Source organism: Leuciscus leuciscus, assembly GCF_965113295.1.
Source record: "Leuciscus leuciscus genome assembly, chromosome: 9".
Taxonomy (NCBI): Eukaryota; Metazoa; Chordata; class Actinopteri; order Cypriniformes; family Leuciscidae; genus Leuciscus; species Leuciscus leuciscus.
Window position 1 is genome coordinate 8,253,541 of NC_138733.1, and position 23,606 is coordinate 8,277,146.

Here is a 23,606-nt window from a genome sequence, read left to right on the forward strand (position 1 = left end):
AATGAGGTGAAAACATGGTACTATATCAGTGTTAATTTTGACAGCAAATTTTTATTTAGTTTTAGTCATTGTCTTTTGACTAAAATGCCTTTTAGATTTACTCATATTTTAGTCATCTGAATTGCTTTAGTTTTAGTCTAATTTTAGTCGACGAAATAAAATAAGATTTTAGTCGACTAAATCTACAGTAGATTTAGTCTACTAAAATATAATGGGTTTAGTTCAATTGTAATGCATTCATTTAGAATTTCTCTAAAATTTCCAAACCCATATACTCCCGGAGAATACATCTATTAACCTGTTAATGATTTTTAAGTTTGAACATGCAAAAAAGATACAGATTTAACTTCTGTGACTTAAAAAAATATCTTAAAATTAAATAAAACTCCTTTTTTCTAAAGTAGAACACAGTCTTCTTTTCAATGAATGATATATGCATTCTTTATAACTACCAGTCCCTCCAGAAAAACGCGGAGTTTTTTAGTGATTGTTGCGGGCAAAAATCCTTGATTATGCGGCAAGATTTCTTAAAAAATGCGATGGAATATGCGGGATATTTATGCAATTTTATGCGATGAAATTGTGGGAACTTGCAAAAATTGCGGGAACTTGCGAAAATTGCGGGAACTTGCGAAAACTGCAGTTTGATGAAAAAGAGAAAAAAAAAGTGATTGCCCAACACCAATTACATTAATAGTGTAATAAATGTCTTCATTTTAGTTTGAATGGGAAAGACGAGGTGTAGGCTATTCACCCTGCTTAGGGGGATGCGATCAAAGCCTGGAGTGGAGCAAAAGCATGTTCCTCTCTCCACTCTAAGCGTTCTTTTATCACTCCGCTCATGATCCACTCCGGGTTTTCCAGTCCCGCTCACGGAAAAACTGCTCCATGTTCACTCATTTTTAAGAAAGTTACAGAAAACAACTTCTACAAACAATTTTAATTTGCCAACATTTGATAATAATAAATAAAAGTGCATGACGTGCAAATCAGATAACAATCAAGTGCAATAAACATGTTTTGTCAGGGCATCACTCCCGAACCAGCATCAACACTCCATTTTCAACATCTGCTTAACTTACTCCTTCACACCACAGACACGTCTTTTTGCCTTCTGTGTCTGACGTGATTTAACTTCTCCCCAGTTGTTCCATGAAAACATGCAAAGCACGGCCTGCGGTGTAAGATACGACCGGATTTTTGTGAAATAGGCCTATCGCGGGGTTTGCAGCTTTTCAATGATGTCGCGTAATTACGTCACTTCATAACGTTCCCATGGCAACAGGGGAAATGGCTGCGCTTGTGTGAAGTAAACCCAACATTTGTCAACTTTCTGCTGACTTTTTGCAACGAAAATGCGGGGATTATGAAATCATGCAAGCCCGCATATTTTGCACGCGGAAATCTGCAATTTATGCGGCAAAAGTGCGGCGTATTTAAAAAAATGCGCCCCCCGCATAAATATGCGGACTTTGGCTGATTATGCATGGAATCATGCGATCGCATAATCGCGTTTTTCTGGAGGGACTGAACTACTTGCATACACCATTCTTTATTCTTTCAAGTAAACATATTTATTTGTATGAATTAAATAGAAGTAATCCATTAAACCTATTAACAAGCAGTGAATGCTTTTCTCTTTTTCTTTTGTTGCTTGATCAATATTAAGGACACAGGACACATTAGGTTTATTACCCACTGTCACTTTAAGACATCGGATCATGTCCAGTGACATGCGGATCCAATTGCACTGATGCACATCCGATACACTCACAACTGATTAAGACATAACTGACATAGTTTACGTGAATACTCTACAAAACAGACATTTAGACATAATGTTGTGTGTATTTGTAGCCTGGTCCTACCAGACTCTCATACATTTCATTTGTACAGAGAGTCTGGCCACCTTCCATTGACAAGCATTAACTTCCTTGAAGGCGGGTACTCTGTTGAAGTTCAAAACTATTGGATCTGCCCTGAGCCACTCTGGATCTGCCATAACCAAATGCTAACGTTTGGTCGTGGCGTATGTCTACAACTCAAACTAGCGCACCATAACGTCATCGTTCTCAGCCACTCCCTCTGTTCGCTGATTGGACCGGCAAAAAATTGGCCAGAGAAAACCCAAGAATATACCGCAAACCCAGACGGAGTACTGAATGAAAATTAAAATTGAGCAGAAGTACGTAGGCGGAGCCAGGCTAGTGTATTTTACTATTGGATCTATTGGATCTCAGGGCAGATCCAATAAATCCAATAGTAAAAAAGCTTTCCTGTAGCTCAGTGGTAAGAGCATTGCGTTAACAACGCAAGGTTGTGGGTTCGATCCCAGGGGATTGCACATACCTATGTATAAATGTATAGGATAATGCAATGTAAGTCGCTTTGAACAAAAGCGTCTGCCAAATACATAAATGTAAATGTATTTGTCCATTCAGACACGAAAGAGAGCTCAATTCAGTACTCGCGCTGTACAGGTGTCTATGTGCATGGTTGCACGCTTCGGGTCGGGTGTGTGCGCACAGAAAACCGTACCAAATAGAGCTCTTTTTTGCATCGCCACTCTTATTCAGATCTATATGTCTGCTCTACTCATTCTCCCAGACGTTTGCATTTTTTTTACGTTTTATGAGACATGCAAGCGCATGCCAACTGTGTCCCGCTGGGCAGATCAGCACTTTACAGTACAAATGTGCGCATCTACCACAAACTCAGGACATCAGTTCTGACTGGATCGCTTCCCAAATTGTCACTATCTAAAATTTTCGTCTAAACTTTTCTTGGGAGGAGCTATGGCGTTGTGAACTGGAACGGGCTTATGGGCTGGAGCGTAGACACACATAAATGCAAAAGCCATTATGGTCGTTTGCTGCACTCTCTGGGCTAAGCTCAGGAACTTCTCTCTCTGGAACGGACTCTGGGAATTTCTCTCACTGGAACGGACTCATGAATTGGATTGGATTCTGGGACTTTCTTGAAGAGTGATGGACTTGGGAAGAGTTCTGTGGTGTGTGATGGCTCGATGGAAAAAGCCGCCAGTGCCACAAGGGCTGGAGTGGACTGGGGTGACAGCAACTAAGTGGAACTGGCATCTTCAACCTCGCTAACAGTAAGGAATGAACCACTTAGCCAAAGCTCATTATCTATATATCGTGCCAGACTTCATGTTGTAACACTCACTGATACCTGACGAAACATATGGTTGTCCAATCCACTCCAGAAGACCATCTTCATGGTGTCATCATTCCATGGCACCAAGTGGGAGAGCTCTAGGAACTCATCCACATAGTCTTCAATCAGGCGGCCATCTTGTGTCAGGGAAAGAAGCAGAGTAGCTGGGTCGAATAAAATGTCACTCATGGTTGTTGTTTGTTGTTGTTGTTTGGTCTGGTCTTCTGAACAAGCAGACTCAAAGGGGGACGGTGAGTAACAGTGTACACAAGTAATACAGTGTTTGATTGTGAAATTCGCTAAAAATATGAAGCAGAACAACCGCTTTCAACATTGATAATAATCAGAAATGTTTCTTGAGCATCTAATCAGCATATTAGAATGATTTCTGTATGATAATGTGACACTGAAGACTGAAGTAACGATGCTGAAAATTCAGCTTTGATCACAGGAATAAAAATCGATGCTCTATTCCATAAAATGAAAGATGTCAAGCTCCTGAAAGGACAAATACTATAACCTCAAGAATGGCACCATAAAAACAGTCCACATTCTGCACTACATTCCAAGTCTTCTAGGACATGAAAGAGCATTGTGTTATATGGACTGATGTACTGAACTTTAGTGATATTAAACTGTCCCTCTATGTAAAAGAGCTGTGTAAAATTTCATAAAAGTTATTTACTATTTGCCATGTACAACAGGAAAGACAGATTATAATGTAAATACTTATGCCAGTCATTCATTAATGTTAATGATAAGCATTTTAATTCAAACATTTATATTTCTGTATTGTGTTATAGTTTTATGTTAGTTAATAATTGCTTTGTGCATAATGTACTGGTGGATTTATGGTGTTGAGTGTTGCAGACCGGGTGTGAAGGCTCTTTTTTAGCCCCAGTCTGCCTCTGATCTTAACAGCATGAAAAACAATAGTGTTATTCAAGGGATTATACAGGATGTAGCCTCGAAAGTGAGGCAAGACCACTCGCTTTATAATCACTAAAACGCTGTCGCTTTGTCAGTTCATCGCAATCTCACAAATTTCCGTTAATCAATGAAGCTGCCAACAATGCATAATAAATCTTACTTACATCATGTCTATACTTTGTAAATGTGAGGTTTCGTGAGCCTGCTGCATAACTCAGCACTGAATTAAAAACTCAGGCGTTGTGAGCGGTGAGCTAATTCTGATTAACTTAAACACCTCTGATTGGCCATTTCGTTCAAGAGATCAACAACTATGTCTGTGATTGGCTCCATTGCTCAATTGAGGATGCACTTGCTTGCTTAGCACCCTTTATCATCCCCATTGAATCAGGCTTGTTCTTAAAGCACCCCTATTATGCTTTTTCGAATATTACCTTTCAGGCAGTGTGTTATTTAGCTGTTGTTAAGTTTTAAAGATTTACGCTCACAACAAATAAAGATATTGCCTCCTAAAATAAAGAATCGATTTTGAACTGCCGTAACGAGTCGTCAGCAATTCCAGTCTCACTTTCTGTTACTTAATGTAATAAATTTGAATAATTCCGGCCAATGGTCTTCATTGGCTGCCTGTGAACAATGTGAATAATCTGAATAGACCAGATAGCATAAGGTAGGAAATGATGGCACTTGATGTGGCACTGCAGGCCTTCTTATGGACAAAATGTAGCATGGTAAATATGGCTCAAACATTTTAAATCACACACAGGCCTTTTTAGGCAAAGATGTGGCGCTCACGGCTATGTGTAATCTGAATGTGAGCCTAAAGTGGCCCACACATGGCATAGCAAATATGGCCCAAATAAATTACACCCAATTTGGACCCCATTTGGCAAATGTCCATCCCAGTCAGCACTGGCTAACCAAGTTGTCTTGGATGCAGCATCTTTGAAACTGGTTAATTAGATATATAGCTAAAAAAATATCTAAGGAGCTGTCTGCTCCTTGCTCCCTGAAACAATTTTTAAACTAATATTAGCACAAGTTTTGCCTCAAACCACCTGACAAATAAAGCCACGCCATGGTGACGAAGGAGTTAAGTTGAAGTTTATAAGAAAGAAAAACGTGTGGCTTTTAACTGTGGTTTTGCTAGCTATTTGAGTAAATGAAAACATAATACTTAAATTTAAATGTGAATTTGCCGTCCACCACCGAACTCTCTGCCTTAATTTCTTTAAATAAAAATGCTGTCGTCACCGGCGCGCAATGACTTATGGGGTAGGATAGGCCGCTAAGGATCCATTTATGCATCCTTTCTTTCACAAGGAAACGAAGGGTGCATTTTCTTTTACTGTCTATGTGCATTTGGCGTCGCTTTTGAATCAGGTTAGCCTTCATCGCGCCGCTGTGATTCAATCGGCCTTCAAATACAGCCAATCGGCCTTCAAATACGGCCTTCGGAGGATGCAGCCTTCACACTGGAACACCAGCGGTTTAGTCAAACATTTTCTTAAAGGGGAACTTGGCAACTATTTCAACTTAATAAATTTGTTTAGAAATCATTTGGATGGTTAAATAACCTGTTCTGGTGAGAATGTTGACTTTCCACACACCCCCCAGCGTTCCCCTGCGGAAAATCAACCTTGCAACATGGGGACTAGAGTGCGGATTGGGACGAATTTTTCTGTCCGAGCCCGACCCGCGTCCGACAGAGCAGTAACCGAACCCGACCCGAGCCCGACAGGCATAAAGATATTTATGTCCGAGCCCGACCCGAGACAGTTAAAATCCCATTTTTTTTCTCATACTAATGACACATGTACGTTTGTTTGTGTGGAAAGCCCGTTTTTATTAAGCAACTGTAGGAAGGCATTCGGAAATGTCAACAGGATGAGTGCATCAGATTCAGCGCGCACGGAGCAACAAGCGCACTTACAGGCGCGCATGCACGTGTTTCGTTGTCACGGCTACATAAACAAATTTCCGCACACAGGAAGACAGATGTTATGGTAATATTTTACATGTATTTTAATCTCAAAAAAGAACGTTTGCATCAAGTGAAAGCATCAGGCACATTGGCTACCTACATTATAAGCTGTTTTAAATTTAAAATGTTCAATGCCTTATCGCGCTGATGTGACCGAACCCGGCCCGAACCCAAACATAATTTCTTAATATCTGTCCGAACCCGGCCCGTCGGGCTTGGGTCGGGTATCCATCCTCTAATGGGGACTAACGTCCCGGTAAGTTGGAAATAGGAAGTCTCGTGCAGAAGCGAGAACGAGCGAGAAACACAAACTGCTTTACGGCAATTCAACAAACACACACGCCATATGATACTGTGTATGATGTATTACCAACCTCGGTAGACATAGCTCCACATGAAAAAGTTGGCCGGCTCCCATAATAACAAATGCACATGAGCAGCGGTAGAAAGGGGGAAGAGGGGCCGCAGGTGAGATTTTTTTACTACAGTGTTGTGAAATATACGGCCCACAGCTCTAGGGAGAGCTCGTTGAGAAAACACACGACAACAAAAGTGAAAATCAGCGAAGAAATGTCTAGAGTTGCCATGTTCCCCTTTAAAAGACATGGTCGCCTTATATGAAAAACAGATTGAAATTAGGCTCTCAGATTTTATTTAAAAAAAAAATTTTATTTGTGTTTTGAAGATAAACTAAAGTCTTACAGGTTTGGGATGACATTAGGGCGATTAATTAATGACAGAATTTTTGGCTGAACTAACCCATTAAGTCTTTCTAGTTAACCAAGCTTTTCACCAAATTAACTAAATTAATCTGATGATATAGTGCTTTTATGAAAAACTCCATATTTTATCTAAGTTTACTTTAATGTATTTGACATGAAAACAAATGTTGATCACTTTAAAAAAAAAAATCACGTGAGTGAGAAGGCTTGATAAACGTTTAAAACTCTTCTCACACCGAGTACAGTATTACGGCTTTTCTCCAGTATGAAGTCGCTCGTGTGATTTCAGGTTTCCAGACTGAGTGAAACTCTTGTCACAATATGAGCACTTGTAAGGTTTTTCTCCAGTATGAGTTCTTTGGTGCCGTTTCAGATGGTCAGCTCTAGTAAAGCTCATCCCACAGTCACAACACACATTATCTTTTACTCCATCATGTGTTTTCTGGTGCTTTTTTAAATTGCCCAGTCTTGAAAAACTCTTTCCACAGAGAGAACACAAATAAGGCCTCTCACCTGAATGAACTATCATGTGACATTTCAGATGTTTTGACAAAAGGAACTTTGCTCCACACTGTTCACAGTTAAATGGCTTTCTCCCAGAGTGAACGTGTAGATGATCTTTTAAACTTCTTGTATCTTTGAAACTCTTCTCACACTGAGTACAGTCATACGGCTTCTCTCCAGTATGTATTCGCTCGTGAACTTTCAGATATCCAGAATGAGTGAATCTCTTGTCACAATATGAGCAATTGTAAGGTCTTTCTCCAGTATGAGTTCTTTGGTGCCGTTTCAGATATTCAGCTGCAATAAAGCTCTTCCCACAGTCACAACACACATGATCTCTCACTTCAGTGTGTGTTTTCTGATGCTGTTTGCATTGATTCAGCTGTCGAAAACTCTTTCCACAGAGAGAACACACATAAGGCCTCTCTCCTGTATGAACTTTCAGGTGTTGTTTTAGATTTGATGATGAATTAAAACCTTTACCACATTGATCACAGTTGAATGGTTTTTCTACAGAGTGAATGCGCCGATGATCACTGAGAGTTGATGCTCGAGAAAAACTCTTTCCACACTGAGGGCATGTATACGGTTTCTCTCCAGTGTGAATACTTATGTGTGTCTTAAGGTTTCCTTTCTTTTGGAAACTCTTTCCACACTGAGTGCATGTATGACTTCTCATGTGTGTCCTAAGGTTTCCTTTCTTTTGGAAACTCTTTCCACACTGAGAGTAGGAGTGCAGCTTTTTGACAAAGTCACAGTGTTTCTTCACGTCATTTAGTTTCTTTCTTCGCTCCGTCACTTCCATCTGGTCTAAAATAAATATATTTATCAGTTAGAATCAGTTCAATGAGGTTAAATGTGAGAATTAAAAACACTTAGCAAGTAGAAAACAAGACACCTGTCTGTATAAAGTCTCTTTAATGTGTAAAGGTCGGTTCTGTCATTCACTTGTTAATGCGATTAAAACTGGGTTATGATCATTTAGATGCATTTCTCTATCATTTGTCATCAATATTTCAGAGCAACTAAAGCAGTCAACAATGAAGAATCAAGAATGGACACCAACCTATTTGTTCCTCAGTATCTTCATGTTTTATTCTGGATGGTTCTGGATCACTCATGTCTTCAATCTCCTCTTTAATAAACTCCATCTTTAACAGTCACACAGATTTCAGCTGCTACTCCTGGAGTTTGTCCTTCTCTTAGGATGATGGGAATATTCCCAGTATTTATTGGTGAATTGTTGTGTGAGGGGCTTCACTGCAGGTGTGAACTGTGATCACTGTGTGATCCTGACGCCCACAGGACCAGATCTGGAAAAATCAAAGATGAGTTACTGAATTCATACTGGATTACTTTAACAGCAAAACACATATGGTGTCTTTAATGTAGTTCAAATATAGAGCATTTTAGTGGTTACATATTAGTAGTATATAAAACAACAGTAGGTTGATTATTTTTAAGTTACCCAGGATATAATAAGGATGAAACGGGGCACAGGTTATATTATTCAATTAATATCTAAACTAATCAGAAATATAACATAAGACGACAGAAATGTCTATGTTAGATCTATGAATCTAGAATCTATGTTAGATTTCTGTCATCTTATGTTAGATTTCTGATTAGTTTAGATATTAATTGAATCCCTTAAAGGGATACTTAACCTCTGGAAAGGTGAATGTGTATTTAAAATGGGTCATTTATGTAGGAGAAATGTGAAATTATTTCTAGACTGAGAAAAGCCAGAAAATTTATTTTTGGCTTATGTGGATGAAAGACAACAACTCCCAGAATGCACTTGCTTCGCTGCCCTAAGAGGCCACTCCCAAGCCACGCCTACCGGTAAGAGTATGGGTGGTGGTAGCGCAATGGATAAGACACATGCCTTTGGTGTGAGAGACCCGGGTTCGAATCCACTGTGAGACACCAATGTGTCCCTGAGCAAGACACTTAACCCCTAGTTGCTCCAGAGGCGTGCGACCTCTGACATATATAGCAATTGTAAGTCGCTTTGTATAAAAGCGTCAGCTAAATGAATAAATGTAAATGTAAATGTAAATGTAAATGTAAATGTAAGAGAGCGCAGTTTAAAACAACAAGGCTAGGCTACTAGTGAGTCTCCGTGACGATTTCGAGATCGCCCAAAATGTCCAGGATTCGGCTTTTGCGTTCTACAGTCGCCATTCATCATGTTTACTGTGGCGAGCAGGACGAGGCTGAGGGGCGCGGGAGAACGGCGCGAGGCCGGTGGCGTGATTACTGAGACGCAACGGTCTCGTATCTCTCACGGAGGAGCAGGAATTTTCTTAGCAATGTTAAAACGCACATCAACCGATCACTTGTTTAGCGTTCATGTAAACACTACATTCAGATTCACCGATCGGAATGAATTCAGTTAGATTGAAACAAAAGGTGTGCATGTAAACAATGAATGGCGACTGCAGAAAGCAAAAGCCGAATCCCGGACATTTTGGACGATCTCGACGGCCGGACATGTCCGGGAAAAAGAGTATGGTAACCCCTACTACTCAGCTTTCTCCTACTACTCAGCTTTCTCCACAGAACAAGAGCCTGCTAGCTTACCTTCCAAAAAAAAGATGGCTGACACTATTTGTGCCTTCTGGGAGTGAGATCCCACCCTCTATGGGCGGGTTGAAAACATGCGGAACGAGCTCCTCCTACTGGCTGTAGTCTTTAGCCTCTGGCCCAAAAAAATTTTCAGACAAAAAATAAAGAAATCTCTCGTCTCAGGGGGATATGAGGGAGGGAAGCACGGTAATTCGAAAATACTACAGGTTTTCTACTAATACAAAGCTTAATGCTAAATCCTGAAGTATCCCTTTAAGGGACTGAGAATGATGGCACAAAAGGAAATAATCTAACACTTTACCATTAAAATGTGGATAACAAGTACTATACAAAATTATGATCTTTTAAATGTATTACATCATTTATTGCTCATAATTTAATTTAATTTATCATATATTGCCATTAACAGTTGAACTAAGCTTTCTTATTTGGTGAATTGTTGTGAGGGACACCAGATCTGGCAAATTCCAGTTTACTGAGTTTATACTGAAATACTGTAATAATTACAGTTCTTAATTTAAATGACCATGTGTGCTTGATTTAAGAAATATAGAGCATTTTGATATGGTTATAAATTAGTAGCATTTAAAACGGCTCTATATGAAGGTTGTTCATTTTTTTGTGACTCCAGATTTTATAAGGATGAAACAAGTCACAGGTTAAATTCTTCAATTAAAATATGAATTAAACAGGAATTTATCAAAGATTACAGAAATCATACACATATACAGAGAACAGACTGAATAGTGGCTGATCAAAACTAATGATTTAATTATCTGTACGTGACACTAAGAACAATGTACATTTAGGCAACACAAATATAAATTCTAACATGATAAATATAACATCTCTGACCTGCAGACTGGAAATATACGACATCCAGAGAAAATATTCCACATTTGTCCTTCATTCACGATCGTTAACAGCGTCACTTTCAGCTTGTTCTGGTGAAAGTTTCAGCTCGTCTTTTGTTTCTCGCGCTTCTCTCTTTTCACGTGTTCGACTGTTGCATTCATTTTAGCGTTAAAAGACAACAAAAAGAAGAAGAGAAAACAAAAAGAAGAAGAGAAAACAAAAAGAAGAAGAGAAAACAAAAAGACTCTCGCGCTTCTCTCTTCTGCGCATGCTCAGTGCGCGCGCTGTCATGTTTCTTAAAGGGGCCGCATTCTGTAAATCACATCTCCGCTGTTATGGACCAAATCCACTATTATAATGCTCAATAATTATAAATGTAATATATCGATTCAACAATATATTCACCTTCACTCAATTACAGCTACAGTATTGTTTTTCTACATGTCTCTCTTATTATACAATTTCAGCCTAATTATAGGGTCTTCTTTTGAATACATGCAGATATACAGCAGTGGCGACGCCAGAGACTTTAAAGTGAGTGGATCTTGGTGAATTAGATTAGACCTCAACGTTAAACGTGATTTATTGTCAGCCAACAGTTTCATGAAAACAACAAAATCTAAACCTTAATTTAACCAGGAAAGAAAACTCACTGAGATTAAAAGCTCTTTTACAGCAGTGCCCTGGCCAAGATAGGCAGCTGAGATTAAATAGACAGTTATACATCAAAGTTACGACATACAAAAAATAAATAAAAATAAATAAAACTTAAATATAACCATAAAACATTCAACTGGTTAAACATATATACACACCATTAATGTAGTCTGAAGATTGTTTAATAAAAATGTAAATTGACTACAAGACACCACATTTTTTAACTTCATCTCAGTCTGGAGAAGATTCCATTCCGAGGCTGCGGCATATTGCGGCAAGAGGTTTTACCAAGCTCGGTTCTGGCAAAAGATTGTAATTGATTCAGAGCGTAATGAGTAATTGCCAGGCAGTTTCTGTTTAATAAAACAGCAAAGATAAGAGGGCAGATAACCCATTATAGCTTTATAAATCAACAAATACCAGTGCATTTTACTTCTAATATTCGACGAAGGCCAACCAACCATTATGTATAGATCACAATGGTGTGTTTAAAATCTACAATCTGTTATGAATCTCAGAGCAACGGTACAAAGCATCCAGAGATGCTGATACACTACATCCCCATAGTCAAAAACTGTTAAAAACGTAGCAGACACTAGTTTCTTCCTCGCATTAAATAAAAAGCATGACTTGTTTCTAAAATTAAATCCTAATTTTTTCTTGAGTTTTTGCCTCAAATATTCAATATGTGTTATCGATAATAATACCAAGGTATTTGTACTCTGATACTGATGTAATCAGACTCCCCTGAGAAGTCAAAAAAAAAGATTGAAATTTCACTGGAAATTTTAGAGTTTGAAAATAACATACATTTAGTTTTTTTTTAGCATTTAAGACCAGCTTCAAGGCCCAAAACCTATTTTGGATTATATTGAAAGCAGATTGTAAAAAAGCCACAGATTGCTGCTTAGAGGAAGCTGAACAGTATCATCTGCATAAAAATTAAACCTTGTATTATCAATATTAAAAACCAGACAATTTATATATATGCTGATATATTATATATATATATATATTTATATATATATACCTTAGCCCATGCGGCATCCCGCTCTTGAATGAGAACACATAAGGCGGTCGAAAACCACGGATTATCACGTCATTTAACTCTATATTTTCTCATGGGTGAGTGCTTATCAACATCCGGTATTTTGTCCCAATCAATTTGAGCAAGATCGTATAAGACTGCTTGTTCATTAAAATATTTCATGAAACGACTAGTAATAATTTTGGGATTTTGCTGAGTAACTTCATATTTCTAACTACTGCCACAACACAGTGGTCACTGATATCATTTGCAAATACAGAAACTGAAGAGTATTTATATGGGACATTTGTAATGACAAGATCTATTAAAGTAGATTTTTCCAGAGATTTCGAGTTAGGCCTAGTGGGTGAGTCTACCAATTGAAAAAGATTTAGGGCCCTATTTTAATTATCTGAAACGCAAGTATCAAGCGCGAAACTCAAGTAACTTTGTGGGCGGGTCTCGGGCGCTGTTGCTATTATACCGGCGGGATAAATGACTCTTGCACCCGACGCAAATCTAAAATGGGTTGGTCTGAAGTAGCTTCATTATTCATAGGTGTGGTTTGGGCGTAACGTGAAATAAACCAATCAGAGCGACATCTCACATTCCCTTTAAGAGCAGGCGCGCTTGTTCCATGGCGGATTGCTATTATAACGGCGGATTTGCCAGACGCGCGCCAGGAGCGGTTCCCAGCCGAGGAGACCGACGTTCTCGTCAGGGCCGTAAAAGACAGAGAAGTTACAGTTTTTGCATCTTTCACACTGGGCTCGTTTGCTGTGGTCCGAGCCAGAGTAAACTGCCCGTGTGAAAGCACCCTTAAAGGAATAGTTCACCCAAAAATGAAAATTATCCCATGATTTACTCACCCTCAAGTCATCCTAGGTTTATATGACATTCTTCTTATAGACGAATACAATCAGAATTATAATGGCAATGGATGTTTATGTTTTGAAATCCATAAAAGTGCATCTATCCATAATAATAAGTTTAATAAGTGATCCACACTGCTCCGGGGGGTAAATAAAGGCCTTCTGAAGCAAAGCGATGAGTTTGTGTTAGAAAAATATTAATAATTAACATGTTACTAAGTAAAATTCTAGCTTCAGGCCAAACGGCCATACGCAGTATGCGCAACTTATAACGTCAGAAGTAGCGTAGTGCGTCATGGCGTAGCGAAAATATCAGCAGTACGTCGCATTACTCGCATAAGTTGCGCATTACATTTAAGTGGAATCCGTATGTTCCTTTAGCCGGAAGCTAGTTATTTTACTTTATAAAGTCTTAAATATAGATATTTTTCTTACATAAACGCATCGCTGCGCTTCAGAAGGCCTTTATTAACCCCCGGAGATGCATGAAGCACTTTTATCATGGATAGATGGACTTTTATGGACTTCAAAACAGAAACAGCCATTCACTGCCATTATAAAGCTTGGAAGAGCCAGGACATCTTTTTATATAATTCAGATTGTATTCGTCTGAAAGAAGAATGTCATATACACCTAGGATGACTTGAGGGTGAGTAAATCATGAGGTAATTTTCATTTTTGGGTGAACTATCCCTTTAACTGAAAACAACCTGACAAAATGTCTTGAGGTCTGGTAACCGTAGTATAACCGTGCACATCCAAGGTGAAACATTACCAGCTCAAGTGTGCATTATTTTCTAATAATTCAAAGGCCGGTCGTCAATTATTCCTTACTTATACAGATACGTATCACCACTGCCCCACATCTTTTATTATCGGTCTTGAATGAAATCTGAGAGCTTTCTGTCCCTCCATTAACAGCTATGCAATAACAACTTTGCTACTTCAAAAAAGTTCATAAAGAGATTGTAAAAATAATCCATATGAATCCAGCGGTTCAGTCAAACATTTTCTGAAGAGACACAGTAGCTTTATATGATGAACAGATTGAAATTAGGCTCTCAGATTTAATCAAACTGATCTTCATTTGTGTTTTGAAGATGAACGAAAGTCTTACAGGTTTGGAACTACAATGAGGGTGAATAATTAATGACAGATTTTTTCTTCTGGGTGAACTAACCCTTTAAGTCTTTCTAGGTAACCAAGCTTTTCACTAAATTAACCAAATGAATCTAGATGATATAGTGTTTTTATGAAAAACTCCATATTTTATCTCAATTTACTTTAATGTATTTGACATGAAAACGAATGTTGCTCACTTAAAACATTTTTTCACATGTGCGTGAAGGCTTGATAAATGTTTAAAAGTCTTCTCACACTGAGTACAGTAATACGGCATTTCTCCAGTGTGAATTCGCTCGTGAACTTTCAGGTGTCCACACCGAGCAAATCTCTTGTCACAATATGAGCACTTGTAAGGTTTTTCTCCAGTATGAGTTCTTTGGTGCTGTTTCAGATGGCCAGCTGTAGTAAAGCTCTTCCCACAGTCACAACACACATGATCTTTCACTCCATTATGTGTTTTCTGATGCACTTTAAAAGTGTTCAGCCGTGAAAAACTCTTTCCACAGAGAGAACACACATAAGGCCTCTCATCTGAATGAACGATCATGTGACTTTTCAGATATTTTGACAAAATAAACTTTGTTCCACACTTATCACAGTTAAATGGCTTTTCCCCAGCGTGAACGCGCAGATGATCTTTTAAACTGTTTGAATCTCTGAAAATCTTCTCACACTGAGTACAGTGGTACGGCTTCTCTCCAGTATGAACTCGCTCGTGTTCTTTCAGGTGTCCAGACCGAGTAAAGCTCTTGTCACAAACTGAGCACTTGTAAGGTCTTTCTCCAGTATGAATTCTTTGGTGCTGTTTCAGATAGTCATCTCTAGTAAAGCTCTTCCCACAGTCACAACACACATGATCTTTCACTTCATCATGTGTTTTCTGGTGTTGTTTAAAACTGTTCAGCCGTGAAAAACTCTTTCCACACTGAAAGCAGGAGTGCAGCTTATTGGCTTTTGTTCCTTGAGTTTGTAAGTCACAGTGTTTCTTTACGTCATTTAGTTTCTTTCTTTGCTCCGTCACTTCCATCTGGTCTAAAATAAACATATTAATCAGTTAGAATCAATTCAATGAGGTTAAATGTGAGAATTAAAAACACTTAGCAAGTAGAAAACAAGACACCTGTCTGTATAAAGTATCTTTAATGTGCAAAGTTCGGTTCTGTCATTCACTTGTTAATGCAATTAAAACTGGGTTATGATCATTTAGATGCATTTCTCTATCATTTGTCATCCATATTTAAGAGCTACGAAAGCAGTCAACTATGAAGAATCAAGAATGGACACCAACCTATTTGTTCCTCAGTATCTTCATGTTTTATTCTGGATGGTTCTGGATCACTCATGTCTTCAATCTCCTCTTTAATAAACTCCATCTTTAACAGTCACACAGATTTCAGCTGCTACTCCTGCTACTGCTTTATTGGTGAATTGTTGTGTGAGGGGCTTCACTGCAGGTGTGAACTGTGATCACTGTGTGATACTGACGCCCACAGGACCAGATCTGGAAAAATCAAAGATAAGTTACTGAACTTATACTGGATTACTTTAACAGTAAACACGTATGGTGTCTTTGATTTGGTTCAAATATAGAGCATTTTGATGGTTACATATTAGTAGCATATAAAACAACAGTAGGTTGATTATTATTATGTAACCTAGAATATAATAAGATTGAAATGGGTTCTATTATTCAATTAATATCTAAACTAATCAGAAATATAACATAAGACGACAGAAATCAACCATCAATTAAGGGACTGAGAATGATGCACAAAAGGAAATAATCTAACACTTGACCATCAAAATGTGGATAACAAGTAGCCTACTATACAAGATTATGCTCATTTAAATGCATTACATATTGCTCATAATTTAATTTAATTTATCATATATTGTCATTAACAGTTGAACTAAAGCTTTCTTATTTGGTGAATTGTTGTAAGGGACACCAGATCTGCCAAATTCCAGTTTACTGAGTTTGTACTGAAATACTGTAATAATTACAGTTCTTAAATTAAATGACCATGTGTGCTTGATTTAAGAAATATAGAGCATTTTGATATGGTTATAAAAATTTGTAGCATTTAAAACGGCTCTATATGAAGATTGTTCATTTGTATGTGACTCCAGATTTTATAAGGATGAAACAAGTCACAGGTTAAATTCTTCAATTAATATATTAATTAAACAGGAATTTAACAACAGAAATCATACACATATGAGTACAGACTGAATAGTGGCTGATCAGAACTAATGATTTAATTATCTGTACGTTACACTAAGAACAATGTACATTTAGGCAACACAAATATAAATTCTAACATGATAAATATAACATCTTTGACCTGCAGACTGGAAATATACGACATCCAGAGAAAATATTCCACATTTGTCCTTCATTCACGATCGTTAACAGCGTCACTTTCAGCTTCAAATGGTGAAAGTTTCACGCTCGTCTTTTGTTTCTCGCGCTTCTCTCTTTTCACGTGTTCGACTGTTACATTCATTTTAGCGTCAAAACAAAAACAAAAAGAGAGAAGAGAGAAAACAAAAAGGCTCTCGCGCTTCTCTCTTCTGCGCATGCTCAGTGCGCGCGGTGTCATGTTTTTTAAAGGGGCCGCATTCTGTAAATCACATCTCCGCTGTTATGGACCAAATCCACTATTATAATAATTAATAATGCTCAATAATTATAAATATAATATATCGATTCAACAATAATATTCACCTTCACTCAATTACAGCTACAGTATTGTTTTTCTACATGTCTCTCTTATTATACAATTGCAGCCTAATTATAGGATCTTCTTTTGAATACATGCAGATATACAGTGGCGACGCCAGAGACTTTAAAGTGAGTGGATCTTGGTGAATTAGATTAGACCTCAATGTTAAACGTGATTTATTGTCAGCCAACAGTTTCATGAAAACAACAAAATCTAAACCTTAATTTAACCAGGAAAGAAAACTCACTGAGATTAAAAGCTCTTTTACAGCAGTGCCCTGGCCAAGATAGGCAGCTGAGTTTAAATAGACAGTTACGACATACAACAACAACAAAAAACATAATTAAATATAAACATAAAATTTGCAGGCAGGAATATTTATATGAGCCTCCCGCGAACCAAGATGAGTCAAGTTATCAGTCAAGTTCACCCTCGAGAGCATCTCGACGTGTCCGATAAGTAAATAACTAGATTTAGATAAGATAGACAGCCTACCATTCGGACAAGTCGAGATGCTCTCGAGGGTGAACTTGACTGATGACTTGACTCAAAACGAGACAGACACCGATAGCCGCACCCTTTCGCCATGGCACGTGACCGAAAGAGAAGAGAGGTCGTTTCGAGGGGGGAGGGAAGGGTAATGTATCTGATTAAAGATTATAAGGGTACATGAATTTTAAAAAAATAATGAAGTGCACAGATAAATCATTTATAATAAACACTACAATATTACATATAAAAAGAAGATTTGTCAAATTTGATTTAATGCCGACTTTAATGTATTTTACATGAAAACGAATGTTGCTCACATAAAACATTTTTTCATATGTGTGTGAAGGCTTGACAAATGTTTAAAAGTCTTCTCACACTGAGTACAGTAGTACGGCTTCTCTCCAGTATGAATTCGCTCGTGAACTTTCAGGGTTCCAGACAAAGTGAAACTCTTGTCACAATATGAGCACTTGTAAGGTTTTTCTCCAGTATGAATTCTTTGGTGTCGTGTCAGACCAACAGCTCTTGTAAAGCTCTTCCCACAGTCACAACACACATGATCTTTTACTCCATTATGTGTTTTCTGGTGCTGTTTAAAACTGTTCAGCCATGAAAAACTCTTTCCACAGAGAGAACACACATAAGGCTTCTCATCTGAATGAACGTTCAAGTGACTTTTCAGATGTTTTGACAAAATGAACTTTGCTCCACACTGATCACAGTTAAATAGCTTTTCCCCAGAATGAACATGCAGATGATCTTTTAAATTTTTTGCATCTTTGAAACTCCTCTCACACTGAGGGCAGTGGTACGGCTTCTCTCCAGTATGAACTCGCTCATGTACTTTCAGGTGTCCAGACCGAGCAAAGCTCTTGTCACAAACTGAGCACTTGTAAGGTTTTTCTCCAGTATGAATTCTTTGGTGCAGTTTCAGATAGTCATCTCTAGTAAAGCTCTTCCCACAGTCACAACACACATGATCTTTCACTTCATCATGTGTTTTCTGGTGCTGTTTAAAACTGTTCAGCCTTGAAAAACTCTTTCCACAGAGAGAACACACATGAGGCTTCTCATCTGAATGAACTATCAGGTGTTGTTTTAGATTTGATGACCCATTAAAACCTTTCCCACACTGATCACAGTTGAATGTTTTTTCTCCAGAGTGATGGAGCAGATGAACACTGAGAGTTGATGCTTGAGAAAAACTCTTTCCACACTGAGTGCATGTATACGGTTTCTCTTCAGTGTGAATTCTCCTGTGTTTTTCAAGGTCTCCTTTATTCTGGAAACTCTTTCCACACTGAGAGCAGGAGTGCAGCTTATTGGCTTTTGTTCCTTGAGTTTGTAAGTCACAGTGTTTCTTCAAGTCATTTAGTTTCTTTCTTTGCTCCGTCACTTCCATCTGGTCTAAAATAAACATATTAATCAGTTAGAATCAGTTCAATGAGGTTAAATGTGAGAATTAAAAAACACTTAGCAAGTAGAAAACAAGACACCTATCTGTATAAAGTCTCTTTAATGTGCAAAGTTAGGTTCTGTCATTCACTTGTTAATGCGATTAAAACTGGGTTATGATCATTTAGATGCATTTCTCTATCATTTGTCATTCATATTTCAGAGCTACGAAAGCAGTCAACAATGAAGAATCAAGAATGGACACCAACCTATTTGTTCCTCAGTATCTTCATGTTTTATTCTGGATGGTTTGGGATCCCTCATGTCTTCAATCTCCTCTTTAATAAACTCCATCTTTAACAGTCACACAGATTTCAGCTGCTACTCCTGGAGTTTTTCCTTCTCTTGTAGGATGATGGGAATATTCCCAGTATTTATTGGTGAATTGTTGTGTGAGGGGCTTCACTGCAGGTGTGAACTGTGATCACTGTGTGATACTGACGCCCACAGGACCAGATCTGGAAAAATCAAAGGTAAGTTACTGAATTCATACTGGATTAATTTAACAGTAAACACATATGGTGTCTTTGATTTGGTTCAAATATAGAGCATTTTGATGGTTATATTAGTAGCATATAAAACAACAGTAGTTTGATCATTTAAATGTATTACATATTGCTCATAAATTAATTTAACTTATCATATATTGTAATTAACAGTTGAACTAAAGCTTTCTTATTTGGTGAATTGTTGTGAGGGACACCAGATCTGCCAAATTCGAGTTTACTGAGTTTATACTGAAATACTGTAATAATTACAGTTCATAAATTAAATGACCATGTGTGCTTGATTTAAAAAATATAAAGCATTTTGATATGGTTATATATTAGTAGCATTTTAAACGGCTCTATATGAAGGTTGTTCATTTTTATGTGACTCCAGATTTTATAAGGATGAAACAAGTCACAGGTTAAATTATTCGAATCATATATGGATTAAACAGGAATTTAACAAAGATAACAGAAATCATACACATATACAGAGTACAGACTGAATAGTGGCTGATCAAAACTGATGATTTTATCTGTACGTTACACTAAGAACAATGTACATTTAAAGGCAACACAAATATAAATTCTAACATGATAAATATAACATCTCTGACCTGCAGTCTGGAAATATACGACACCCAGAGAAAATATTCCACATTTGTCCTTCATTCACGATCGTTAACAGCGTCACTTTCAGCTTCAAATGGCGAAAGTTTCACGCTCGTCTTTTGTTTTTCGCGCTTCTCTCTTTTCACGTGTTCGACTGTTGCATTCATTTAAGCGTCAAAAGAGACAACAAAAAGAAGAAGAAAGAAAACAAAAAGGCTCTCGCGCTTCTATCTTCTGCGCATGCTCAATGCGCGCGGTGTCATATTTCTTAAAGGGGACACATTCAGTAAATCACATCTCCGCTCTGTTATGGACCAAATCCACTATTATAATAATTAATAATGTTCAATAATTATAAATATAATATATCGATTCAACAATATATTCACCTTCACTCAATTACAGTTACAGTTACAGTATTGTTTTCTACATGTCTCTCTTATTATCATAGGCGTAATTTGCGGGTGGGACATGTCCCCACCACTTTTTTGCCAGGGTCGATATTGTCCCCACCACTTTTTAAAACATCTCACGGCACGAATGTACCAATTCTACAAATAAATAAAACATCTTCAGTTAACTGGCAGAGCATTCATTTCGTTTGTTTTTTAAATAAGAGATGATCTAGCGCTGAAATGTGTTTTTTAAATCAAGTGATCAAAGTGCTCATTGTCGCTGCGATCAGTGGCGCGGATAAAGTGTTTTCTCGTGTGGCTCGCGCACACGCCACACTGTCTTCACTTGGACGCGCGCTTCAATCCGTGGATCAGGGGCGGCGCCAGAGAATTTTTTACACATGGGCTGAGGGGGTGCTAGATCATTGACAGGGGAGCTGCGCATATATACAGGGTATAGGCTATATCTATATATATATATATATATATATATATATATATATATATATATATATAAAATATTCAATATTCAATATTCAATATTCAATTATTTGAATGATCACAAAGTTTAATTTTATTAAATTAGATGTATTATTAATAATAATGTTATTTCAACATAATATCTTGTTATTTCAACATAATATGTGCGTGTGCGACAAGCAAGATGTGCATTTGTAAATCCGGTGACGCGTGCATTGTTTTATTAATAAATGAGTGTTTTCTGACAGTGTCGGCTGCAAAGATGAAGCTGACGATCGCCATATTCGTAGTGAACGCGCCTATAGAGAGAAATGCACATGGATTACATATTCAGAGAGTAGCCTTTTTCTTTTCGTTTTGAATTATTTCATTTAAAGACATTTTAAGCTTTGTGTATTTGATGTATTTCTCATGTCTGTGTGAGGCATACACTGAGTTTCGTTAAGTTAGGATGAGATGCGCTTCAGTTAACGTGCAATGCAAGTGACCGCGCGGGCGCCTCCATGATTATATTGTCTGTTATATTGCTTCTTATTTATTAAATCCAGGCAATTGGTTGATGAAAAATGTATTAAAATTAAGATACAATTTATACAAAACGAAATTCACTTAAAAGAAAGGTTTTCTACAAAACAAAACTTAATGAAGTGGTCAAAATCATGTCTGACCCACTCCATGTCTCTCGATATATTGTGCATCCTATCTTACTCGTGCTGTTCACTATTCATAAATCAATATAAATAGCCGACGGGTCAGACTAAGAGTGGTTCAAAACACCCTTTATGAGTTATATTAAATCAAGGACCGTGACGTCGCCCGGTATGGCGCAGCCGGGGCCCCACCCTGGAGCCAGGCCCGGGGTTGGGGCTCGTATGCAAGCGCCTGGTGGCCGGGCCTCCCCCCACCTTGGGGCCGCCTTCCCGTGGGCTCACCACCTACAGGAGGGACCGTAAGGGGCCGGTGCTTAGAGGATCGGGCGGCAGTCGAAGGCGGGGGCCTCGACAACCCGATCCTTGGACACGGAAACTAGCTCTAGAGACGTGGAACGTCACCTCGCTGGCGGGGAAGGAGCCTGAGATTGTTCGTGAGGTTGAGAGGTTCCAACTAGAGAAAGTCGGGATCACCTCTACGCACAGCTTGGGCTCTGGAACCACACTCCTTGAGAGAGGATGGACTCTTCACCACTCTGAGTTGCCCATGGTGAGAGGCGGCGGGCTGGTGTGGGTTTGCTTATAGCCCCCCAGCTCAGCTGCCATGTGTTGGAGTTTACCCCGGTGAATGAGAGGGTCGTTTCCCTGCGCCTACGGGTCAGGGATAGGTCTCTCACTGTCGTTTGTGCCTACGGGCCAAACGGCAGTGCAGAGAACCCGGCCTTCTTGGAGTCTCTGGAAGGGGTGCTGGAAAGTGCTCCGACTGGGGACTCCGTTGTTTTACTGGGGGACTTCAACACACAGACTCTCTATTTGTACAAATTGCTGCACATTCATTTAATTCTGAATTTTGCACACACAAGTTGAAAGGCATTTGTTCAAATCAAGTTCACGGATAATTGTGCGTGCATTTATTAATCATTATGTTACTAAAATCATAACAAAGTAGGCTATGCTATGTACAAAAAATCAGATGAGCCCAGAATATGAACACAACCTTTAATTACACGTTAAGCATTTTCCTCCCATATAAAACCATTATAAGAACGCTTAATGTGGCTTAATGCAGATTAGAATGTCCGCTTATTATGTCGAAATAACGAGATATTATGTTGAAATGACGACTTAATATCTCGAAATAACAAGATAAGTTTTCTTTTTTTTTTTTTATGCGGTTCAGGGCTTCCATAGAATACAGCCTGAATATAATTGCTACCAGAAATTATTTTTGTGGGTGCTATCGGGGTGCTTTGGTTTTTCTTGTGGGTGCTGAAGCACCTGCTAGCCCCTCCCTAGCGCCGCCCATGCCGTGGATACTCTCTATTCGTTCTGGTGAAATCACAAAACATAATGCACACAAACGTGTCCCTGCTTGATATACAACCACTGATGAATAAAATCGGTAAAAAAAAAAAAAAACTATACGAGAAAAAAAAAACTACACGAGTGCAGATTAGAACCCAGAACCTCTGACACGGTTGGCGAAAATTCTACCACTGGACCATTAAGATACACGTCGGTTAAATAGGCGGATCTATGCATTTATTTACAACATATATTAGGCTACATCTCATAAGATGACAAATTAAACCCCATGTAGCCTACTATTTAAATCGATTTCTGGACATCGTAATGTTATTGTACATATGATTTATCATTGTATTAGCAACCCCCACCTCACCTGTCCCACTCCACCTGTCCCACCCACTTTTTAAAACAATGTTACGACATTGCTTATTATACAATTGCAGCCTAATTATAGGATCTTCTTTTGAATACATGCAGATATACAGTGGCGAGGCCAGAAACTTTAAAGTGAGTGGATCTTGGTGAATTAGATTAGACCTCAATGTTAAACGTGATTTA

General features: G+C 38.3%; 1 protein-coding gene across 10 annotated transcripts in view; it reads right to left on the reverse strand.

The window, feature by feature from the left end:
* The window catches only part of LOC309506326 (uncharacterized protein), a 231,390-nt gene that overhangs the window by 83,358 nt on the left and 124,426 nt on the right, over window positions 1–23,606 (reverse strand). For 3 of the 10 annotated variants that reach the window (XM_082180168.1, XM_082180169.1, XM_082180159.1), the window contains exon 3: window positions 17,925–19,067. The exons of 2 other annotated variants lie outside the window; for them this stretch is intronic. In XM_082180168.1, coding sequence (XP_082036294.1) covers window positions 17,974–19,067 — 1,094 coding nt within the window. In that variant the 3' untranslated portion in view covers window positions 17,925–17,973. Of the gene's footprint in view, window positions 1–5,528; window positions 8,125–8,380; window positions 8,628–10,761; window positions 11,058–17,924; window positions 19,068–19,324; window positions 20,950–23,606 lie in introns of those variants that run through there. 5 more of the 10 variants (XM_082180163.1, XM_082180170.1, XM_082180164.1 and 2 more) reach the window with 5 other exon arrangements.